Source organism: Python bivittatus, unplaced genomic scaffold (assembly GCF_059951505.1).
Source record: "Python bivittatus isolate LINGU-HERP-01145 unplaced genomic scaffold, Pbiv_v1 ctg000430_np1212, whole genome shotgun sequence".
Classification (NCBI taxonomy): Eukaryota; Metazoa; Chordata; class Lepidosauria; order Squamata; family Pythonidae; genus Python; species Python bivittatus.
Window position 1 is genome coordinate 1,302,887 of NW_028277071.1, and position 20,334 is coordinate 1,323,220.

Below are 20,334 nucleotides of genomic sequence, written 5' to 3' on the forward strand. Positions count from 1 at the left end.
CAGGTGGTAGTCAGGCAGCCCCGGGCCGAGAGCTAAAAATTAGAGCGAACCATCTCCGTCCTGGGATACAGTACTTCTGGGATAACTTGGTTGGGTCATTGTCATATCTGAGAGAAACTGAAGTTCTTTGTAACTTATCTATGCTGGGAAGGAGGGTGGCGGCAGTGAGAAGGGAGTCATAGAATTGGTTTGTGTTTTGAATCTATCTGCCCATAGATTTTACATTCAAAAGCAAAGATAGTCCTTCGCCCTTAATGGTAAGTTATGGAGTCCTTGGGGTAGCTCAGAGAACCCCAAAGACTCCACAGTTCAAGCCTGAGCTACACATATTCGCCTCTATTGGTAAGTTATGGTGAGTGAGAAAAATTGGCTTACGACAACTATGTAATGTAGCACACTGTTAACATTGCAGGATAAATAGAAAATAAAAGCCTTGAGTTACCTTGACTTTTGAGTTAATGCAGTAAAAAAAAAACGCATTTTGACCCTCAGAAGTTTAGACTGTTATGCTATTTTATTATCTCTATGTAGCGGAAGCGAAGGCTTTGCCATGTGCGCATGCGCGGTTTTCTCGCCAGAGCGTTTTCTGAGATCACGTGTCCGCTTGGCCAGAGCGCGCGAAAGCAGAGCGAAGGGGACAGCCAGCAGAACAACCTGAGGCGGGGGGAGGGGCGAGAGAAGGCGGAAGGGGATCGCGTGACCCACAAACCTTCGCGCCATTCAACGTCACGTGATAGGCGCGGGAGCCTCAATCCGGAAAGTGCGGGCGTTAGATGAAAGCCGTTCGCCAGCACATGCGTGATCTCATTTTATTGCTCATTAAGGGAAAAAACGCGCGAGAAGTAATAAAACTGATCGATATTATTTGTTTTTTTTTACAAATATACACAGAGGGGGGCGCTCTGCCTCCGAACGCGATGGGAGAAATACAGGCCTGTGTATTTGAAAGAAATAATAAACAAATAATATAAATAAAAAATAAAGAAGAGGGGCGGAGGGAGGTGGAAATATATGGGTATTTATATACCGGTAAAGATACCTAAGACGTGAATAAATAAGTAGCCGGAAGTTGTGCGGGAACTCTCGCGAGAAAAGAGACCTGTGAGGGCTTTTCACTTCCGAGGTCGCGACGAGGAGAGAGGTCGCGGCGGGGAGGCGGGGAGGCGGGGCGACGGAGGAGCCGCTCTGATGGCGCTGAGTCTGGACCGCGAGGCGTATTACCGCCGCGTCACGCGCCTCTACAGCAACTGGCAGGTCAGGCCGCGCGAGGGCCGAGGGGAGCCGGGAGAGCAGGCACGGGGTCCTCCTCCCCGCCCGGGCGCCGTTCCTCCTTCCGGCTGGGGATGAGGGAGGCCCGGGTGCGGCGGGGGGGCCGTTAGAGCATCCCCCGATCCTTCCCTTCCAAGGCAGGCTGGGTTCACGAGGGGCGCCCAAGGGTCCCATCGTATCACCCGGGGACGCGTTTCGGGCTGGCTTGAAACCCGAAACCAGTGACCGCAAAGCGCAGAGCAGTAATAAACACGGTTAAACCGACGGGGCAGCTGCCGGGTCTGTCCCTGCCCCCCCTCCCCCCCGTTAACGGCTGCTCCCTCCCTCTCCCCGTTAATGGCTGTTGTCTGAGGTCAGCCTGGAGTTCGCCGAGGCCCTGCTCGGTACAGGAAGTCGCCTTGCAGCACCGCTAGCCGAGCCTCCCTTTGGACACATCCAGCGAAGAGAAATATGTCCAGTATTTCCATTAACAGGGTGGGAAGGCTAGTTCAGATGGCGCTACATTGGGGTAACGGGCACCCCAATAGGCAGAACGAAACTTCAAGTGATCTTGACGGGTTGGAGAAACGGGCTGGGAGGGTTAAAATGAACTTTCACAGAGACAAGTGTGAAGTTCGTGGTGTAGGAAGCAAAAATCAAAGGCTGAAGTCCAGGATGAGGGTGCTTGCGGTCCTGGTGGAAAGATCCTGGAATAGCAATTGAGGGCAAGCTAAATATGAAGTGTGATGTGGCTGCAAAGAAGGCGAGTGCAGTTTTAGGCTTTTGTGACACAAGTATAATTTCCAAATTTCTGGTAGTAGTGATTTTTGGTGCTTTGGTTAGACACTCCCCCCCTCCCCCCAATATTGTGACCCATTCTGGGCACCACACTTTCAGAAGGATTAGGACAGGTTCAGAGAAAGGCAACAACAACTATCAGGGGATCAGAACATAAGGCCTATGAAGACAGATTGAAGGGATGAGGATGTTTAGGGTTAAGATAAGACAACTGAGGGGGGATATGACAGCACTCTTCAAATACCTGAAAAGATGCCACACAGGAGGTCAAGACCTGTTCTCTCTGATTCTAGAGTGAAGGGCATGAAATGATGAAGTTGAGTTGTAGGAATACATTCAAATATGTGTACATTATCATTGTAAGTTTGATATGCTCCTTAAGCACTTGAAAGGTTCCTTGATTCTCATAAGAAGTTGGTTGTCATAATCATGTTCCTTTTTTTGCCAAAGAGAACACTTAAATAAGGAAAGAGATTTGTCCAAACCTACCTAGTATCTTCAGTCTTCCTAAGAACCCTGTCATTGTTGACATTACACTGAAGCCAGTGTAATGTCAACAATTACACTTTTTCCTGTTCTCTCTGTCACTTCATTATATTTGTTTTGCGGTCTCCACTCTCAATTATGTTTCTTTGCCTGGTAATTAGATACATACATCTAGATGCATCAGGTTATTTTGATCAGCTATGAAAAAGTGGCTTTAAAATAACTGATAGTTTGTGTTACTTGTGCTCACATAATGTTACCCTTTTAAAATGTCATATTTTTATTGTATGCATGTTACAATTGTGTCTTTGCTCATACCCTTTTGCCAAGCTGGCTATGAGATTGAGTGCTTAAATGCATATTCAGAAGTAGGTAACTTAATCAAACTATAATCTTGTAGTCCTAACTGCAAATACATTAGCTGCAACATTTGAAATGTGCCTGTTTTTTCCTTGTGGCTGGAGTGCACATTTCTTATCATATTCGCATATATGGCAGGTGCCATATAGTCCTAGATAAACTGTTTCAATTATTCAGTGCAAAAATATATCAAAGACCAGTATGGAAGAATTCTTCATGTGGATCCAAACATTTTAAAAAGGGGGATAAGGTAAAATGAAGCTTCTTTCTATTAGTCCAGTTTCTATTCTTCTGCAGATGTGTGGGTTATAATCTTGTTCTTGCTTTAAATGAAAAATAAGGTTGTTGGCTGTGGAGTATGAAGAGTGACCCCCTCCTCCAAAAAAATCATGTTGCCAATTTATAGCTTCCAGTTTCAGAGAAAAAAGTATTTCAGTAAGTGAAACAGTGGCAAAGAATATTAAAACTTAACCAAGTAATAACTTGTATGCTAGTATGTAGTATGGTGTTTAAAAAGCTGACTTTTGAGCTAAACTCTCCTATATGATATCTAAGAGCTTCCTGAAAAAGACAGCTCAAGATCAGATTAGCATCTCAGTCTGTTGTTATGGTGTGACAGGGAATCTTGAAAGAGGATAAGTTATGTTTTGGGGAATGAGGAACTACTAGAGAGTAGAAGATAACAAATCAGAAAATGAGAGTGGCTTTCATTTGCATGAAAATCGTTTTATGCACCTCTTAGACTTTCACTTTGTTGGGCCAGTCTTGATATGGTGACCAGTATGTCATGTAATGGAGACCTTGTAGAAGAGAAGACCCTGATATAAAACACTGCCTTTTCATGTAAAGTTCAGTTATAGGCTGTGAGGATTTGGACCATCCAGTAATGGCTTGTAGATAGCTCTCAGGCCAAGCAGCCTCCTACCCATATTTTTTTAAAAGCTCTTTTAACAGTCCAGTTATCAAACTTTGTCATTTGCTTGCTGCCTTTACTTCTCATTTGGAGGCTCAGTACCTAAGGTGTAAGAAGCATTAGGATTTTCTCACTTTGTTTCTTTTTGATGCCATGATGCTCAGTGTGGAAAAACTGGATAACGTCCCACCTCCAATCATGTTCAGTATTCAAAGAGAAAACATATCATCTGTTATAATCATCTGCAGTTACAGTATAATGTACAATACTGTATTCTTGCATCCATGCTTAAATAGACAAATTGACATCATCTAGATACAGGGGGGCTATTGGTAAACTGAGTTCCTAGAGTACCTAAACCTCTGCAGGGAAAAGGGTATTACAGCAAATTAAAGCATCAACAAAGTAACTAATCTTTTCTATAATAATTCAGTGAAGTAAATTGGTATGTGCCTTTGAATGAGGAAAAACTGGCATTATTTTCTTAAATTATAAAATGTAATGGCTGGAACAGGATATGTGCAAGGAGAACTAAGTATGCCTCTCTGGCACAGATTTTGCAAACCAGAAGTCCCCACCCCCGAGGCATCAGAGTAGATTTCTCCTATGCTTCTATATGAGAAGGCATGTAGAGCAAATCTCCAGGAATGAATTTGAGTCTCCAGTAGAACTATATGGAGAAAGGCTAGATTCTGCATTCCCAGGCACCAAAGATTTTATAGGTTAAAGTCACCATTTTGAATTGGGCCTGAAAGCCATCTGAGAAATCTGAATGGCTTTTTTCCTCATCATCAATAACTCCAGAGACTATTAGAATTAAGTTGACAAATTCAAGATTTCAGTCTAGCTCAGATCTTTCAAACTCTGTCCTTACTTAAATGTTTTATATAAGCATAAATTAAAAATAAATAAATAAACCCACTAATCTGCATCAAATATAGCTAAGTATCCCCACTGAAATGTAATGACTTGTAACAGCCATGCTATTGATCGGGTTTTATGTGTTTTATCACTGCACTACAGGGTTGTCCAGAGGCATTATAAATTGAAAACCGGACTGTCTCATCACCATATTTTAGGGTGGGCCCTGCTGCGTGGGCCCCGATCCACCCATGTTGTAGAAGGAGAGCTGGGTTGTGTGAGAGTTACTTGCAAACAGCCCTGCAATGCAGACCTTTGTTAATGGCTGTATCATATGCAACTGTTGTTGTTTTAATGCCCTTAACCTCAGGTTCCACAAAGATAGGAATGCACTATAACATCTTGGTAAACCACTGATACTGTCAATGTCAGGTTTGGGTGCTGTTGCTCAAGTAACGAGGATGGGCCTATCTTTGCACAAGAAACAATTAAAGGAGACCTGTTTGATGGAGAGGAGGTAGGGGATAGCTGGAATCTTGAGTATCAGTCGCTGCACCTGGAAATCATTGGGGGCAGGTTCAGTGAACAGCTTACTGCTTTTTGGAAGCTTCTCTATAAAGGCGTATGTTCTACCCTTGTCTACCTTTGCCGTTTAGGGGTGTGGGAGAGGGCTATCCAGAGAGTTAAAGGCTCTTTTTTTGCACTGAGATAATGAGTTTCCACCAAATGTTGGATCTTCCACATACACAGCAGCTTTTTATGGGGAAAATTCACTGAACTTTGGCCATTAAGTAGCAAAATTTCTGCCTGAAGCTGGGGTTCTTGTTTCCCTGCAGAAAGGAGAAGATGAATATGCCACTATCGATGCTATTGTGGTCTCAGTGGGAGTTGATGAAGAGACTGTCTATGCCAAGTCCACTGCCCTGCAGGTAAGCAAGGCTGTGGCTGGCATGCTATCGCCTCAAGCACTTTGGGAAAGGTGGGGTTCTTGGATATGTGGGGAGAAGGTCCTCATCAATCACTTGCCCTTTTTTCTCCGCTCCCCAGACGTGGCTTTTTGGCTATGAACTCACGGACACCATAATGATTTTCTGCGAAGACAAGATCATCTTTATGGCCAGCAAAAAGAAGGTGGAATTCCTGAAGCAGATTGCAAACAGCAAAAGCAATGAGAATACGAATGGGGTGCCAGCTGTCACACTGCTTGTACGGGAAAAGGTAAATAGGACCAGGATCTGTGTGTTATACCTGGGATGGACAACCTTTTGAGAGTTTTGGGAGTGGGCGGAGTGGTCTTTTTTTAAACTGAATTAAGGCTACTTTAGGATTATGCTACAGCGTTCACATGCTTGCTGTTTTGAAACAATGGGATGAAGGTGAAGTTGGAGGGGTTTTCAGGGGTGTAAAAAGGGGGTATGGTGTAGAGTCCCAGATGGTCCACCCCTGGTGTACTGTATGGAGTAAAGAAAGTTTGGAGGGCTGAAATTTGCAGATGGGCTTGGAAATTGCTTCACACCCAGCCCCAATTTCTTCTTCCTCCCTGCTCTAGAATGAAAGCAACAAGGCCAACTTTGACAAGATGATCGATGCACTCAAGAACAGCAAGAATGGCAAGCGCATTGGGGTCTTCAGCAAAGACAAGTTCCCTGGGGAATTCATGAACAGCTGGAATGAGGCTCTCAACAAGGAAGGCTTTGAGAAGGTGAGAACAGCAGACTCTGCCAGAGTGCTCTGGCTCAGCGACTGGGGCTCTTGCTCACCTTCCTCTGACTCTGCTGCAGGTGGACATCAGCGCTGTAGTGGCCTACACAATGGCAGTGAAAGAGGACGGGGAGCTTGCCCTGATGCGTAAAGCTGCTGCCATCACTTCAGAGGTCTTCACCAAGTTCTTGAAGGAACGAGTCATGGAGATTGTGGACGCTGATGAGGTGAGGAGAGAAACCTGGACACTACAGGAGTGGCTTCTGTGTGAAATGGAATATTTGGCCTTCTGAAAAGTGGGAGCGGTGGACTGTCTTATGAAGCTCACCTTTCCTCCTTGGATTTTGGCATTGTTCTTTAGCTGTTTCCCAACATAATGTGGCCATTGTCTAACTCGTCTTTCTGCTTCCTTCTGCTGTCTCAAACTGGGCACGAGGCCATAGCACTGCTTTTTCCAATGGGGGGGGTAATAAAAGCAGAAGACTATGCTGGCTGTGTGCACTTTTTCTTTTAAGGGGTAAGAGAAAGAGTCAACATTTTTAAGGTCAGAGGAGAGAACATTCTTACTGCTCTCCATATTGCTGTGCATGTCGAACAAATATATTGGCCAAGTCTCGGTTCTCTGGGGATCAGTCTTCCCCAGGTCCAGTGGGTGCATCGCAGCATCCGCCAAGCAATCATTTCTTCAAGTATAATTTGAAGGGGCTTTTCCTGCCCTGTTCGATGACCTCCAAATCTTCATCATCTGGCAGAAAGTGCGACACAGCAAGCTGGCCGAATCTGTAGAGAAGGCCATTGAGGAAAAGAAATATCTCTCTGGAGCTGACCCTTCCACCGTGGAGATGTGTTACCCCCCAATTATCCAAAGTGGAGGGAATTACAATCTCAAGTTCAGTGTTGTCAGGTAGGCAAATTTGCATACAAATCGCTTTTCTTAGGAATCAGATTATTTTCTGATCAGGGTGATGTGTAAATGAAGTTTCCAGTGTTATTCCTCATCTCTTCTGAATGAAATCATATGCAAACAGGTCGTAACAAACCATTAAAGTGTCCTGGTTTGCCATTAAAATAAGTCCTATTTACAAATACAATTTGCAATCTGTAGTTATGCGGTCCAGATTCCTTCAGTAGACAGGATGGGAAGACAGAGCAAAGAAATTAAAAATACTTCCATTTGATTGGATTTTATTTACCCATACCCTGTTTACATTTTCTCCTTCCGAGAAATTTAAGGGCAGCATAAATTGTCAGGATGACGTCTTTAAGGGTCCAAATGTTGTGCTGGCGTCTTGTTTTCTTGCTTCTGACCTTGGCCTCTCTGCCCTCAGTGAGAAGAGCTATATGCACTTTGGGACTGTCACTTGTGCCATGGGCATACGTTACAAATCCTACTGCTCCAATCTGGTGCGCACACTCATGGTGGATCCACCTCAGGAAACACAGGACAACTATGCCTTCCTGCTACAATTGCAGGAAGAAATGCTGAAAGAATTGCGACACGGTGAGTGGAAGCGAGCTATAGGCTCCAGGAAGGCCCTGCTTTTCATCAGAGGGAGCATCTAGAACAGCTCCTGTGGGGTGGAGTACTCTTTTTTCCCTCTAATCTGTTTCCCATTATATTAGGTGTGAAGCTGTGTGAGGTCTATGCTGCTGTCATGGATATGGTGAAGAAGCAGAAACCAGAACTCTTGAGTAAAATCACCAAGAACTTGGGGTAACAGGCCTTTCTTCCTGAAGAGCTGCAAAGTTAAACTCAGAAGTAGTGCGCTTAGGAGGACTCACTGTTTCCCTCCCTCTCTTCCCTAGGTTTGCCATGGGCATTGAGTTCCGAGAGGGATCCCTTGTGATCAATAGCAAAAACCAGTATCGTCTCAAGAAAGGTGAGTCTTGGGTAAATACAATATGGGGTGGGTCCTTTGTCCTCTCAGTTCACCCATGTACGCAAGCTCACCTTTGTTGTGGGTAGGTAGTTCAGAGGCCCCTTTGGGTAGCTCGTTGACTTATGAAGCTGTGTTCTGTCTGCCCAGGGATGGTGTTCAGCCTCAACGTGGGGCTCTCTGACCTGCCCAACAGAGAGGGGAAGAAACCTGAGGAGAAAACCTATGCCCTGTTCATTGGGGACACTGTGTTGGTGGAAGAGGTGGGTGCAAGGAGAGTGAAGATGCAAGGGATGTGGATGACTGGAGCAGACAAAGGTCTTGGAAAGTTGTGACCTTGTTTTCAGTGAGGGAGTTTCTTCCCTTAAGTTGATAGTTCTCCCTGCAAAGAGAGTGATTCCTCTACTATTAAAGCCTAGGTTCAGGATCACAATCACATATTCCCTGAATTCTTTATTCCTTGCGCTCCCTAAATGACATTAAAACTGAGTATAGCACCATCACCAGAACTTACAGAATTCTGGAGACTTACTCTAAGAAAGTTCACCTCTGTCCCTGCATTGTCCTGTGATAAGCAAAATTGGATAACTTCATTATTCTTCAGCTCTCTTGGTCTACTTATGTTCACCCTTTTCTCGGAATAAAGTCATCAGGCTGACCATGATCGGATGGATTGCATGTTTTCTCTCCCTAGGCCAACATCCTCCATCCTGGACAACCTTTAGGTGGGTGGGTTTCTTCAAGTTGTTGGATTCTAAACTACACAGTTTTACTTTAGCCTAGCCTGCTATATTATGCAAACCAAGACCATCAACCTGAACCCCCTGAATTTTCAACAAAGGTCATGCTGGCTGGGAAATTCTGGGAGCTGAAATCCAAACTTCTGGAGTGGGTCCATGGCTGAGAAAGGCTACTCTGGTGGTCTTCTACTGTTGCAGGAATCTGTCACATCACCATCCCATCCAAGCATAAACATAGCCAAATGGGCCATTCCGCTTTTGGATACCAGTTTCCTACTTGTCCGTTCCCCAGGAACAGAAAACCAATCCTGGTTTAAAGGCGAGAGAGCAAGCCAGACTCACTCAACTCAGATTGATAATAGGTCAAGCATAGCTGCCTTACCTGATCACCACTGTTTGGGTGATTTGGATTCTCTGAGGAATTCTAATTTTCAGGCCAGCTGTATTAGTCCGATTTGGATTCTAAGTAGCTTATTTTGTATCTTTTTAATGAGTTCTGCTAATATAATGTCCTAAGTGTTAAAGGAAGGAAGAAAACTCAGAAATCTTAAGGACTCAGGAAAGAGGGGTGAATTGACAGCTGGAAAATGTCAAAGGCAGATTGTTCCCTTTCAGCAAGAGCAACCACTTCTGCTTCTGTCTTCCTGTTTGGTCTACTAGAATGGCAGCAGCTAACTCCCAGTTGAGGCAGGGCACTCAGTATGTCAGGAAGTCCAACCTGCAGCTGTTTGCCTGCTGAATTGTTTTTTTCTCTTCTCAGGATGGTCCGGCTACTCTCTTGACATCTGTCAAAAAGAAGGTTAAGAACGTCAGCATTTTACTGAAGGTACGTCTGAGAGCTTGGTGGGGTCCAGAAAAGCAGAGTGGCTCTAAAGAACCTGAGTGGGATAGATGGCACGTGACCCCTAGATCACTTTGCCAGATTTGGGAATGTCACATTTTCAGTTCTCAGCCCTGTAACTTTCACAGTAAAGGGTTTTGTGAGGTATTTTACATTTTCAAACACCAATTCAAAAAGGTCATTTACAACCACATTTAGGGCATTTTTTCCTAAAACTTGCCTTTTGAATCTTTAGTATGAAGGAGCCTTCTACATTTTGTGAGAAATTTCTAATATTGCAGAATAAGTTTAGAAACAAAAACTCTGTTTCGCCTTTTCGAATAAGATGTCCCATATGTATGTTTACGTTCTGATTTCTCCTTTTTGTCACAGAAAGAGGATGAGGAGGAAGAGGAAGAAGAAGATGATACAGAAGGAATCCTCCTTGGGCGTGGCTCGCGGGCAGCCCTGCTGCCAGAAAGAACACGGGTAGAGAAGTTTAGGTGGATTGGGGGAAGAGGAGGAGGGGTTGTATCATTTAACAGTGGAAAAAAGACTGAGCATGCCTTCGTGTGAGATATTGCTGGCTCATTGGTTGGACCACATTTCCTCAAGCTCTCTCCCCCCTCCCCCTGTGGCTGTGGGACTACAACTCCCAGATTTCTCTGCATGGCCAATGTCATGCCAGGTCACAGAAGATGGAGGTAGTAAATTGAAGAAGGGGTGGAGAGAGGGATCTTCCAATGCTTTGTGAGCAGCAATCACTCATCTTTGCAGAATGAGTTGACAGCTGAAGAGAAACGCCGGGCGCATCAGAAAGAGCTGGCAATGCAGCTAAACGAAGAAGCCCGGAGACGCCTAACAGAACAAAAGGGGGAGCAGCAGATCCAGAAGTAAGCCAAAGGCTTGTGTGCAATGGTGGTGATAGTGGGTTTCTCCTGTTTCTGCCTGGTGGGCATGTGATGTGCAGCTGAAGAGCAGCTGCTGGTCATTTGGGGGAGATGGGTGTAAGTGTCCCTCTTCCCAAAAATATTTGCGCTTGCTTGCAAGCCATCTTTCCTAAGGCCTGTAGGAGATGGCTGGAAACCTTCCACACTGTCAGATGTTTCCACCCTTTCTGCTACTTCACAGAGCTCGCAAGTCAAACGTGTCCTACAAGAACCCGTCTCTGATGCCTAAGGAGCCTTATATTCGGGAGATGAAGATCTACATTGACAAGAAGTATGAGACTGTCATCATGCCTGTTTTTGGCATTGCTACTCCATTCCACATTGCTACCATCAAGGTATAAGAACTTCTGTCCCTGGCTAGAGTGGGAAGGTGAGGTTTACTCAGTCTTAAGAGAAGTGCAACTCAGTGAAAGTAGGAGCCAATAATGGCTTTGAAACGGAAGTGTGAAAAATAAACAGAGGCTATTTCTTTGTATGGTTGTGGCCTTGGGAGAGGGTTGTGTGTAGAAAGGGGCACCCTGTCACTTGAACGGGAGGGGGGCTGTCACTGGAGCGGGATGAAAGCAGACACTTCAGAATGCTCTCCTCCCTGGTTTTCTCATACAGAACATCAGCATGTCAGTAGAAGGTGACTACACGTACCTGAGGATCAACTTCTACTGTCCTGGCAGTGCCTTGGGTCGCAACGAGGGCAACATCTTTCCTAACCCAGAAGCCACTTTTGTGAAAGAAATGTGAGTCAATTGGGATGGTGTCACCATTACAGTGACAGCAGTTTGTGCGCTTATAGTTGGGCTTCAGGGCTGGTATTTTTAGTTGCCTTTTGATTGTCTTGAGTTGGAGCCCATGCCTTGACAAGAGATCAGCAGCCTTCTTTAATTTGCCCTGATGAATGGGAATTCCTAAAGGCCCCAACGTCTGCACCCCAGGCATTCTCCCTCCCCCTCCTTCATGTTGCAGTCTTCAAAAGAGGCTCCTAGCAGCCCAGTCAAGAGAATTCAGGGTCATCATTGGGCACTTGCTAATGCTAATGCTGCTCTTCCTTCAGAACATATCGGGCATCCAACATAAAAACACCTGGGGAGCAGACGGTCCCAGCACTCAACCTCCAGAATGCCTTCCGCATCATCAAGGAGGTGCAGAAGCGTTATAAAACCCGTGAAGCTGAGGAGAAAGAAAAGGAGGTGAGCCAGGGAGAGGTTTCCAGGCATGCATCTCCCAAAGACGGCTGGAGAAATTGCAGTGTGTCTGGAGTGACGTTTGCTGAGGACAACACCCAGGAGGGGACCCTTAGCAGACACAGGGGCTTTGTGGGCAGAAGTAGTTGAACCTTTTTTCTTTCCCCAGGGAATTGTCAAACAAGACTCTCTGGTGATCAACCTAAACCGCAGCAACCCGAAACTGAAGGATCTCTATATCCGTCCCAACATTGCCCAGAAGCGGATGCAGGGGTCTCTGGAAGCCCATGTCAATGGTAAAGGGGGCTGTGAGAAGTACAGAGCTGCCCCTCAGGGGCAGAAGGCCACTATTACTATTTTAAGGCAAGGTGGCTCAAAAGCAGAACATGGAAAGGGATTCCTCTGGGCATCACCACCCATCTCCTCAGCAACCCCATCCCTGGAATTTTGCACAGTTTGCATCTTGCTCATTTCCATGCCTGGGGCGGTTCTGCTGGCATTTCCAGACTGACCTGGCAGCAGATGGCCTTTGCCCCTGACTCCAGCTTTTCCTTGGCAGGCTTCCGCTTTACCTCTGTGCGGGGAGACAAAGTGGACATCCTGTACAACAACATCAAGCATGCTGTGTTCCAGCCCTGTGATGGGGAGATGATCATTGTGCTTCACTTTCATCTGAAGGTATCCTTGCCTGCTTGAGCTAGGAGAGAGTGCAGTGCTGAGAAAGCCCTCACAGGTGGAAGCATAGAGGCCAGACAGTTTTCTCCATTCACACAACTTGCTGCATTTTAACTTAGCACTTTCTGCAAGCCCATTCTTTGTGGACAGTTTGTGAGGTGGTGCAAACCCAGAAAACGATGCTTGCATCTCCTGCTAGTGCAAGCATCATCTTGAGGAGAAGCTTGACTCATTTATGGTCAGGGAAAAGCAACTGGTGTTTCTGCCCTGTTTGCTTCCCACCCCCATGGCCAGTAGAAGATAAACCACGCAGAGGAATCACCCTCTCACCTAAGTGCAGACTTTCCATACTATAATTCCGCGCAGACCTGAAGCTTTGTCACTTCCCTGTCTGCCCTCCAGAATGCCATTATGTTTGGGAAGAAACGCCACACAGATGTGCAGTTTTACACAGAGGTGGGCGAAATCACGACCGATTTGGGCAAGCACCAGCACATGCATGATCGGGACGACCTCTACGCTGAGCAGGTGAGGATAGGCTGCCTGTCTAGGCGGAGTGGGAAGCAGGCAGACCAGTTGGGGCCATGTGACTGATGCTCCCTGTAATTGATCCTCTTTGGCACAGATGGAACGTGAGATGAGACACAAGCTGAAAACAGCGTTCAAGAATTTCATTGAGAAGGTAGAATCTCTAACCAAGGAGGAATTGGAATTCGAGGTTCCCTTCCGAGAGCTGGGGTAAGGACTGCTGTGGTCTGGGGGCTTTGGTTTCAGTGCTGCAAGAGGCTGGTCATTTGAGCTCATGTGAGAAAGAGAAAGGGTGTGTGAATTTCAAGGTAGAGAGCATCCAGGTAACAAGCCAAAAGTAAAGGATTGAGCCACTGAACACTTAACAGAGTAAGGACATATACTGTTGTTCAACATCTTATTTGTTCCATTCCACTCCACTCCTCTTCTCAAGGGTCCAGTAAGTTGTTATTAGGCTAGAAAAGGCGACTTGTGGCTAGTGCCAGGGAATAATCCCCTGAAGAATTTCCCTGGTTCCTGTTTTTTCCCCCATCTGTGTGTGATCTCCAAACCGCTTTTGGAAAAAGTATACTGCACTTGTTTACTTCTTCATCCTTTCCTTTTGCTTCCATGATTTGTCAACCTTTCCAAAGAGCTTTTGGCCCACAGTGAGTGCTTGGCCAGGGAGAAGGGCATAGACACAGCACTTTGCATTCAAGAACAAGAAGGTGTTTTGCAAGACAAACACTGCAACTATCTAAGACCTCTTAAGGCAGCCACACCTTTCCCTAGGATTGTACAGCTCTTTTAAGGATTTGCAGGCAGGTGTTAAGTTTGCTCTCCTATGCACTCTGACACACATTTTCCCTTTGCATCAGAAGCACTACAGACACCTGCTACTGCCTATTAACATAGTAGGGTTAGACTGATTTCTCTTCAGATTATGTAAATCTTTCATATAATGGGATTATCGCTGTCTGCTCTTTGCCTCCCTCATCTCATGTGATAGGTTCAATGGCGCCCCCTACCGGAGCACCTGTCTGCTTCAACCAACCAGCAGTGCCCTGGTGAATTGTACTGAATGGGTGAGTGTGCATTTGTTTGGGATAGGCAGAAAATAAAATTGGGAAAGGAATGGCCTCAGCTTTGCCTGGATCTGGCCATAGGGGCTAGGAACTTAGAAAGCTGCAATTCTGAAGAATTGGCATGAGTTGCCCTTCCACCCACAAAGAGGAATTGGTTCCTATTATGTGTGTAGGCCTTCTAAAATCATCAGGTAGTTCAAACGTTCATGCTCTCTTAATCTGCATTCCTGTTAACAGTGATACAGTATTTACTGACTGTTCTTCGTACTCTAAGAGTACGGGGAGTATGGGGGAGATCTGAGAAGAAAAGTCTGCAGCCATTGTAGTCTAGGGCATCTCTCCCCTGCCATCAAATGTCTCAAAGACCAACCCATTTCCCTCCCTACCTACAGCCTCCATTTGTGGTAACGCTGGATGAGGTGGAGCTGATTCATTTTGAGCGTGTGCAGTTCCATCTGAAGAACTTCGACATGGTCATCGTTTACAAGGACTACAGCAAGAAGGTCACAATGATTAATGCCATTCCTGTGGCCTCTCTCGACCCCATCAAGGAGTGGCTTAAGTGAGTAGAGGCATAGGTGGCATATCCCCCTGCATTGGTACAATTTCCTGTGATCATAATTGTTGTGTTAAGATGCTGGTGGAAGTTTCATTAGAGTTTGTGACAAAAGAGACATTTTGGGTAATACAAAAAATTGCTCGGTCAAGAGTTCTTCTCAAAGGCAGTGTTTCTACTGTGATGCCACTGTTTTTTGTTCTTCCAGTGCCAATGAAAAATCCAGGGGGAGTAGCAATAGTGTACCTCCACCCTCATTAGTTTGTATTTAGCACAGAAGTGAAATACATTCACACCCTGCTTTGTGAATGGAGCTCATTTTGAGAAGTGGGTGTGAGCAGTTCACACTGTGGTGAAAGCTATACATTCATCTCTTTCTTTTTCATTTGCATCAGCTCTTGCGACATTAAATACACCGAAGGGGTACAATCGCTCAATTGGACCAAAATCATGAAAACAATTGTAGATGACCCGGAAGGCTTTTTTGAGCAAGGTGGCTGGTCATTCCTTGAGCCAGAGGGAGAGGTATGCTGGATGAACCAACCTGGGTATTAGAATGGTGGGGAGCCCAGAGCCTCTCCCACTCCCTTTCTCTGAAAGGTAGAGGGATTTTAATGCCAGAGATTGAAAGAATGCTTGGTGGACGGGGAAAATTGGTGATGGAGTTGGGTTGGGTTGGGTTATGTACTTTTACAGACTATAGAGATAGCACTGCAGAACATTTGTCCTATAGATCTAGAATCGTAGCACGCCTTCCTCAGGCATATCTCTTTCATAGGGGTCCTAGATCTCTAAAAAAATGTTGTTCTCCATTAGGAGATTGGAATTGTTCAAATTCCTGTTATATACTGTTGATTTTGGACCCTGGGTAAAGGGGAATCGTTGTCCTGTACTAAGCCATAAAGTCCATAAGAGAGATCAACCTGACTGCCTTGATTTCCATAAGAGATGCCATTTGTGCCCCCTTTTTTCCAGGGAAGTGATGCTGAAGCTGGGGAATCTGAGTCTGAGATAGAGGACGAGACATTCAACCCTTCCGAGGAAGAGTATGAAGATGAGGAAGAAGACAGTGATGAAGACTACTCTTCAGAGGCAGAAGAATCAGGTGAGGAAAGAGGGAGGTTCACTCTTGACGTGCCCTTGGCACGTGGATTCCTGTCCTTGGCATGTGAGATTACTTGCTGGGCCATCAACATTTGCCGTTCTTCTTGTTCTTTCTTCTTTAATCGTTGGACTCTCTCTGTCCTCTTCCAGCATGGTATGTTTCCTTCTCTGTTGAAGCATATCTTGCTTAATCCTCCATGTCCTTTAAATGCTGACCAAATACTTCAGTAAATCCAGCCCTTTGACCTCTATTTGACAAGTCTTGCCTCCTTCCGTGAAGCAAAGTGCTAAGTTTATGAAGATAACAACCTGGTTTTCTTTAGGAAATCATGTTGCTCAGAAGTTGACAGGCCTCTTTGTAAGCTTAGAAACTTGGAGAAGACTGCTTGAACGGAGATCCAGGTTCAGAAAAGCACACATCCATCTTGGTGCTCTGCCACCATTCTGCCTGTTCTCTTCAGAAGCTTCTTTGGTTTTCTTGTTGTGGAAGAGGTCAACAAAAGAGCTCTTTTCCATCTCCTGCCCCCCTCCCTTTCCCCTACAATCTAAATTATTGACTAAATTGTTGTTGTTATATACACAACAATATGAAATCACAGCTGCCAGTTCTTTAGCTGGCATTGGCCTTCATTCAGATTGAGTTCTTCCCAAGAACCTAGGATGTTGTAATGTATCGGTGTAATATATGTGTGGATCCAAGCGGTGTGGCCCTTTGTAATTGACATATGGAAATTTTGTCAATGCGCAGATTTCCTAAGTGCCATCCAAGGCTTTTTTGTATGGCACTCAGAGTGCCGATAATCACTGGGACCACCACTGCCAGTTTATGCCATAATCTCTCAACTTTGATTTTCAGATCTTGTTATTTTGTGATTGTCTCCAATTCTATTCTACTATCCCCTGGTATTGCCACACCATTTATCCACACTTTCTTCTTTTCAGCCACAGTTAAATCTGGTGTGTTGTGTGCCACGACTTTATCAGTTTGTATTCGGAAATCCCATAATATTTTTTTTTTTTTTTTATTTTTTACAACAAACACATACAAACAATAACATAAAAAGCATTAAAAAAAACCATCTTCCATTTTAAACCGTGTGTCAGCCAGTTACCAATCATTTGTGCCATCCTTTCATAGTCTTCACTCATCATTTATATAGAATCTCATGTCATCTATCTAACACATATTTATATATTTATCAATTATCAATTATTATTCATTTGTTACTAGTCTATAACACCAGCTTTCATAATAAGATTTATATCATTTTTATCCATTGATTATATATATATATATATATATATATATAGTAATTTATATCAGTTTGTCAAGTTTCTATTATATAATTTGCTGATCTATTACATTACTATATCTTTTCATCCAACCATTGATAAAACAGATCCCATATCATATAGAATTGTTTATCTTCTTGCTCTCTAATTTCAAATGTTAATTTGAAGTGTCATCAGAAGCCCGGCACATATTACCATATGTGGTGGACATGTCCAGAAGCTAAAAGATATTGGATTAAAATCCACACATGGTTGGAAAAAATGACAAAACAACATATAGACTTTAAACCAGAGACATTTCTATTAGGAATTATACCTGAAACACATAGTAAAGAACTGAAATATTTGATTGTAAATGTTTTGACAGCGGCTAGAATTGTATTTGCTAAAAACTGGAAAAATGAAAAAGTACCTATGCAGGAGGAAGTTATTAAGAAAATTATGGAATGTGCAGAGATGGGAAATCCCATAATATTTTAACCTGCTCATTTTCGACTACTATATGTTCCCACCAATTTTTCATTACTGGCAGATGGTAATTTTTACAGATATTCCAGTGAATCATTTTGGTGATTCTGTTATATCATTGTTTATAATCTGTTTGTGCAATCTTCTTGCTTATTATATTTTTATCCTGCCTTTTTTTATATAACTCAAGACAGTGAACATACCTAATACTTCTGCCTCCTATAAATTAATATATGAATGTATTAATATAAATTAATGAATCAATAATAAATCAATAAATCCTTGGAACCTCGAAGGATCAGATCCAGGTTTAAGGCTGTAATTATGGTTGCTTTTTTTTTTTTTAATCCATTCAGTTGTGTCCAATTCTTGAAGACTGCCTGGAGAAGTCCCTGCAGTTTTCTTGGCAAGGTTTTTTTCAGAAGTGGTTTGCCATTGCCTCCTTCCTAGGGCTGAGAGAAAGTGACTGGCCCAAGGTCACTCAGCTGGCTTGGTGCCTAGGTGGGACTAGAACTCAGTCTCCCGGTTTCTAGCCTGGTGCCTTAACCACGACACCAAACTGGCTGTCATATGGATGTTACTTGGCTACAAATAGCACTGAACACCCAGAGTATCAGGGTGCAGGTGGGCTGAACTCACCTTGCCCCAGCCCTCACAGCTTGCCTCTGACCCCTAACCTGTAGAAAACTTGGCAACACTTGGCTTTACTTCTGCAATTGGCTCCCCTCATAAGAAGAGTCTCTCACAATGGCCAGCCAGTTGCATCCTGGAAGTGCTCAAGCCTGGATGGGAGGGAGTTAATCTTTCCATTCTTGCTCCCCAGCCACTCGCATTTAAGGGAGTCAGCCTGTGATTCTGAAGGCATGCTGCTCCTTCAAGACTTGTGCTTCACGTTAGCTTTTCTGTATGTCAGCCAATTCTGAGCCTTTCTTCTCTTTGACAGATTACTCCAAAGAGTCCCTGGGCAGCGAGGAGGAGAGTGGGAAAGACTGGGACGAACTGGAGGAAGAAGCACGGAAAGGTGAACACCCTTCCCTCTTCCAGTTCTCTGTTGGAAACATCTTGGTGCAAAACTGGGCCTGTGAAGCTGCTTTGGGCCCGTTTTCTTGACACATGGAAAGGAACACTAAACTTGGGCCTACAGCTTCAGCCAATCCAGAAAGTAGGGACACAAATAGATCTGGGTGCACCTCAAAACGGCCTTGTAACAGCGGCACTTCGCAAGTTCATTGGTTGCCTGTGGGCTTCTGAGTGTAATTCAAGGCACTGGTTATCACCTTTAAAGCCCTTCATGGCCCAGGGCCAAGTGGTTTGTGGGACCTCCGCTCTCCACTCTTCTCAGTCGGTCCAGTAAAGATCTGAGAGAGTTGGCATGCTCCAGGTCCTGTCTCTTAAGCAGTGCCACCTTGTGGGACCCAAAAGACATGCCTCCTCTGGCTGCATCTGCCCTGATCCAGATGGCCCTGATCCTGTGGGCCTTGCATAAGGCTTTAAAAACCTGGCTTTCCCCCCAGGCACTGGTAGGTTCCACCCCTCATGACTGTGTTGATTATTGAGTTGTCTGGTGGAATTTGTACCATGAACCTTACTATATTTATGACAGTTTAATTTTAGCTTCAAGTTTTGAATTGTACACCGCCCCTGAGACATTTTGAGTGGGCAGCCATGCAAATCAAATAACAGAAAAAATGTGAGCAGGCTCGGTGCGTGCTGTGAATGCTCTGCAGAGGATCTGATTTCTTCATCTCTCGCTGCAGCTGATCGAGAGAGTCGGTACGAGGAGGAGGAGGAACAAAGCCGCTCCATCAGCCGCAAGAGGAAGGGTCCCTCCTCCCAGAGTTCGGGGCATAATCGCAGTTCCCACAGTCGTAGTCCTGGCCGAAGTTCTGCCCCGCCTAAGAAGAAGAGGAAGTAGACGGGGATGACAAACCTTTCCCATCAGTCAATTTGGGGGGGAGGAGGGGGGAGTTGGGGCTATGGAGGCCTCCTCTGTCAGCCAATCTTTAGGGCCCGGGGGCGGCCGGCTCCTCCCCACAAACTTTTTCACCTTTCCCGCATACACACCAACCCTTCGCCCTTCTTTTGTTTCTCTGGAGAATATTTCAGTTTTCTTCCCCGCGTCTTTTCTGACCATTCGCATGGACCAATCTGCTGTGAGAGAATTCCAGGCTGTGTTCTTGGGTTAACGGTGGACAAAAACTGTGCTGGGGAGGGGGCAAGGAGGCTGTCTTGGGTGAGACTCAGGAATCTGGCATGAATTATGATGCTTCTCTGCAGCTCCCACCTACCCTTTTCCATTACCCTCTGTCCTTGGGGTATATCGACTCAGAACACCCTTCTGCTAGCGACTCTTTCCTGTTCCCCATGTCTGCATTTTTGGAAGCATTGGAATGAGGAGCCGGTTGACTTAAGTATTACACCAGAGTCGAGAACTTGAAGTTCAAGCTGACTGCTCGTTCTTTTGGCATTTTGAACCAACGGGGAAGAGTGGGATCGTGTTGCACTTTTCTAACGCAAGGGCCCAGCGGCAGCAGGAAACCCATCTTGGAGCAGTGATGGAAAGGAATACAAAAAGCTTCCATAAAGACGCAACCAGGACTGGGGAATTAGGACTCAAGTGAAAGAAAGGATTCTTGCTTCTTCTTTTTATTCTTTTTTTTTTTTTCATTTATTGGTTCCCCTTTCCCCTTTTTCTAATTGTCAAGCTCTGTTTG

The 20,334-nt window shown here is 44.9% G+C and overlaps 1 protein-coding gene across 1 annotated transcript; it reads left to right on the plus strand.

The window, feature by feature from the left end:
• Positions 1 to 1,110: 1,110 nt before the first annotated feature.
• On the plus strand, positions 1,111 to 20,285 carry SUPT16H (SPT16 homolog, facilitates chromatin remodeling subunit). Its single transcript, XM_007429330.4, has 26 exons — positions 1,111 to 1,254; positions 5,503 to 5,595; positions 5,714 to 5,884; positions 6,216 to 6,368; positions 6,448 to 6,594; positions 7,120 to 7,271; positions 7,696 to 7,868; positions 7,991 to 8,081; positions 8,174 to 8,247; positions 8,395 to 8,507; positions 9,745 to 9,810; positions 10,198 to 10,293; positions 10,582 to 10,697; positions 10,936 to 11,089; positions 11,361 to 11,488; positions 11,803 to 11,938; positions 12,102 to 12,228; positions 12,492 to 12,610; positions 13,010 to 13,135; positions 13,233 to 13,345; positions 14,124 to 14,199; positions 14,592 to 14,761; positions 15,151 to 15,280; positions 15,731 to 15,860; positions 18,564 to 18,641; positions 19,378 to 20,285. Exons 1-26 carry the CDS (start codon positions 1,189 to 1,191, stop codon positions 19,533 to 19,535), a joined length of 3,156 nt encoding a protein of 1,051 aa, XP_007429392.1. The 5' UTR covers positions 1,111 to 1,188; the 3' UTR covers positions 19,536 to 20,285.
• Positions 20,286 to 20,334: the final 49 nt, after the last annotated feature.

Coding starts and splice junctions, on each gene's coding strand:
- SUPT16H (XM_007429330.4), top strand. CDS start 1,189: ATGGCGCTGAGTCTGGACCGCGAGGCGTATTACCGCCGCGTCACGCGC. Junction 7,272..7,695: donor CTCAAGTTCAGTGTTGTCAG/GTAGGCAAATTT, acceptor CTCTGCCCTCAG/TGAGAAGAGCTATATGCACT. Junction 8,508..9,744: donor ACACTGTGTTGGTGGAAGAG/GTGGGTGCAAGG, acceptor TTCTCTTCTCAG/GATGGTCCGGCTACTCTCTT.